The 2945-nt window shown below is 46.5% G+C and overlaps 1 protein-coding gene across 1 annotated transcript; it reads left to right on the top strand.

Annotated features, from left to right (window-relative positions):
- The first annotated feature begins 705 nt into the window (after positions 1-705).
- On the top strand, positions 706-2544 carry LOC101401268 (serum amyloid A-4 protein-like). Its single transcript, XM_087433981.1, has 3 exons — positions 706-812; positions 1212-1352; positions 1743-2544. Exons 1-3 carry the CDS (start codon positions 793-795, stop codon positions 1942-1944), a joined length of 363 nt encoding a protein of 120 aa, XP_087290107.1. The 5' UTR covers positions 706-792; the 3' UTR covers positions 1945-2544.
- The last annotated feature ends 401 nt before the right edge of the window (positions 2545-2945 follow it).

Below are 2945 nucleotides of genomic sequence, written 5' to 3' on the forward strand. Positions count from 1 at the left end.
TGAAAGATGGGTCAAACCTCTCAAACAATAGCTAACACTTATTACCCATAGACCATGTCATGGGCGCTGCACTCTACACTTCAGTCTCATTTAACTGTCAATACCAGGGAGCTCTAACCCCAGTCTACATGCTGCACGCTCATCGTCTCATTTAATCTTCAAACTACCTAAGTGAGTGCTATTACAGCCCCATTTTACAGATGAGGAAACTGAGACAGAGAAACAGAGTAACCTCTCCAAGGTCATTGAGAAAAAGAGCAGACATTCAAAGTCAGACAGTCTGCCTGAGAACCCAGGCTCTCAGCTGCTGTGCTCCCCTGTAGCCCTGTTACACAGGGTCAGGTCTGGACACAAAGGTGAGTGAGGCGACCATGAATCACAGTCTGTGCAGCATTTTCAAGCAAGTGAAGGATACGAGTTGTATTTAAAAACACTCCCTAATACCCGAGCAGAATGTTCAAATTCAAATGTTTGACTGTAGGGGATTTTTGGTTTTTTGCTTGGTTTGCCTTGGATAATAAATTCAGATGATGTGATTCTTTTTGCAATACTAGAAAAGTCTCTGTGCCCTTTTGGTAATGAGGATTGCTGTAACACGCCCTAGAAAGCTCTGTCGGGAAGTGATTGCACGCTTGTGCAGTTTAGGCCATCTCCTGAGATTTCCTCTGGGTCCTCTTTCGCACGGTCATTGTGCAATGACAGAAGCTGACGGACGGTGAAGGGAGGGCTCTCGCTCTTTATCTTAGCACAGACTCACATTCATCACGATCTGATACAGCCAAAATCCAGGTGATGCTGGTGGGAAAGTGGAGGTGGGTATGATCCTCCCAATCAAGAGGTGAGGAGGCTGAAGCCTAATTAGCAGGACAGAGACTTAAACACGTGTGTCCATGCCTTACAGCTAAGTCTGATTACACAGGTCCTGTGGAGCTCCCTCACGCAATTCCACCTCATCTCTTACTGCCTGTTTCGACGTTTGTTCTGTGCCTTTTATGCCTGTCATGTCAGATTTACTCAAGCCAGACTTGCCTGCGCTCAGCTGGAAAGGATGTATTTCTCTTATGGGCGGTGGTAGATAAAAAAATGTGGAATCCCCTTCTCCTATCACTGTTTTGTCAAGAGCCGCAATCTGAAAAGAGTAGACACTTTTCATTCTTTTACTTATCCAATATGTCACCAGGTTCATTTTGGTTATTTTGTTTCCTTTCCAGGCACTTGGGACTTGTTGGGAGCCTACTGGGACATGAGAGAAGCCAATTACCAACATTCAGCCAGATACTTCCATGCCCTGGCGGGAGCTATGATGCTGCACAAAGGGGCCCTGGGGGCGTCTGGGCTGCTAAAGTGATCAGGTGACTCGGGTCCTGGGGAGGCCAGTGAGGGGGGAGCAGAGCTGTCTGTCTCCACAGAGTCAGGAGGGCCCGTGGCCCCTCCTCCTCCTGCCCCTGCTCCTGGGGTCTGGGTTGCCAGCAGAGCCAGAGCAGGGCTGGTGTGGACATGTCTCCCTCACCCCTAAAGAGAAAGTGAGGGGTCTCTACAGAACTCTGTTGCACGGCATAGAAAGGGCCAGCTGATTTAGGCCTTTGCCCAAGAGGGTGCATATTTTAGCCCCTCCTTCCTGAGCATGGGTTCTTACAGCCCCCTCTGAAAGTCATTCCTTGGGTGGAAGGGGAGTAGGGAATTGGGAGGTGGAGCTGTCTAGAGTGACCCAGGAGATAATCTCCTCCCTCCTTTCCTTCCAGCAATGTCAGGGAATATCTTCAAGGACTCTTAAACCAGGATTACTTTGGAAGCAGCAGCTATGGGTTGCGGGACTTGAAGTCCAATCAGAAAGCTGAGGAATGGGGCCGCAGTGGCAATGACCCCGAGCACTTCCGACCTGCTGGCCTGGCTGAGAAATACCGAGCTCCCAGCTCCCTCTGCTGTCACGGGACGAGGCTGTGAGCCACACACCTCTCCCCGCCACACACCTCTCCCCGCAAACAGGGCACAGTGTTGCTGAGCTTTGTGTCCCCAGGGCACCCAGCAGTGCCCAATACATGTTTCTCAAATTGAATTTGGTTTTTTTGTGTGTTTTTTTCTTAAGATATTTTTTATTGAGGTACCATTGGTTTGTAACATTATATAAATTTTGGGTGTGTATCATTATATTTCGATTTCTGTGTGGATTACATAACGTCCACCACCCAAAGACTAGTTACAATCCATCACCACACACATGTGCCTTATCACCCTTTTCACCCTCTGCCCTACCCCCTTCCCCTCTGGTAACCACCAATCCAACCTCTGTCTCTATGTCTTTGTTTGTTGTTGTTTTTATCTTCTATTTATGACTGAGATCATACAGTATTTGACTTTCTCCCTTTGACTTACTTCGCTTAACATAATAGGTTATGTTAAGGTCCATCCCTGTTGTCACAAATGATAAGATTTCATTTTGTTTTATGGCTGAGTGGTATTCCATTGTGTATATTTACCATATCTTCTTTATCTGTTCATCCCTTGATGGGCACTTAGGTTGCTTCCAAGTCTTGGCTATTGTGAATAACGCTGCAATAAACGTAGGGGCACCATGTATCTTTATGCATTTGTGTCTTCGTGTTCTCTGGATAAATGCCCAGCAGTGGAATAGCTGGATCATAGGGTAGTTTTATTCTTAATTTTTTGAGGAATCTCCATACTGTTTTCCAGAGTGGCTGCACCAGTTTATACTCCAACCAGCAGTGTATGAGAGTTCCCTTCTCTCCACATCCTCTCCAACACTTGTTTCCTGTCTTGTTAATTATAGCCATTCTGACATGTGTGAGGTGATAGCTCATCGTAGTTCTGATTTGCATTTCCCTGATAATTAGGGATATTGAACATCTTTTCATGTGCCTGTTGGCCATCTGTATATCTTCTTTGGAGAAATGTCTGTTCAGATCTTTTGCCCATTTTTTAATTGC

The sequence above is a fragment of the Ceratotherium simum genome, chromosome 7 (assembly GCF_057802395.1).
Source record: "Ceratotherium simum simum isolate JZ-2026a chromosome 7, ASM5780239v1, whole genome shotgun sequence".
NCBI classification, from domain to species: domain Eukaryota; kingdom Metazoa; phylum Chordata; class Mammalia; order Perissodactyla; family Rhinocerotidae; genus Ceratotherium; species Ceratotherium simum.

Excerpts from the sequence above, each read along its gene's own strand:
- LOC101401268 (XM_087433981.1), top strand. The coding sequence starts at position 793 with ATGCTGGTGGGAAAGTGGAG. Across the intron at positions 813-1,211 it reads ATGCTGGTGGGAAAGTGGAG|GCACTTGGGACTTGTTGGGA; the intron begins GTGGGTATGATC and ends TTTCCTTTCCAG. Across the intron at positions 1,353-1,742 it reads TGGGCTGCTAAAGTGATCAG|CAATGTCAGGGAATATCTTC; the intron begins GTGACTCGGGTC and ends CTTTCCTTCCAG.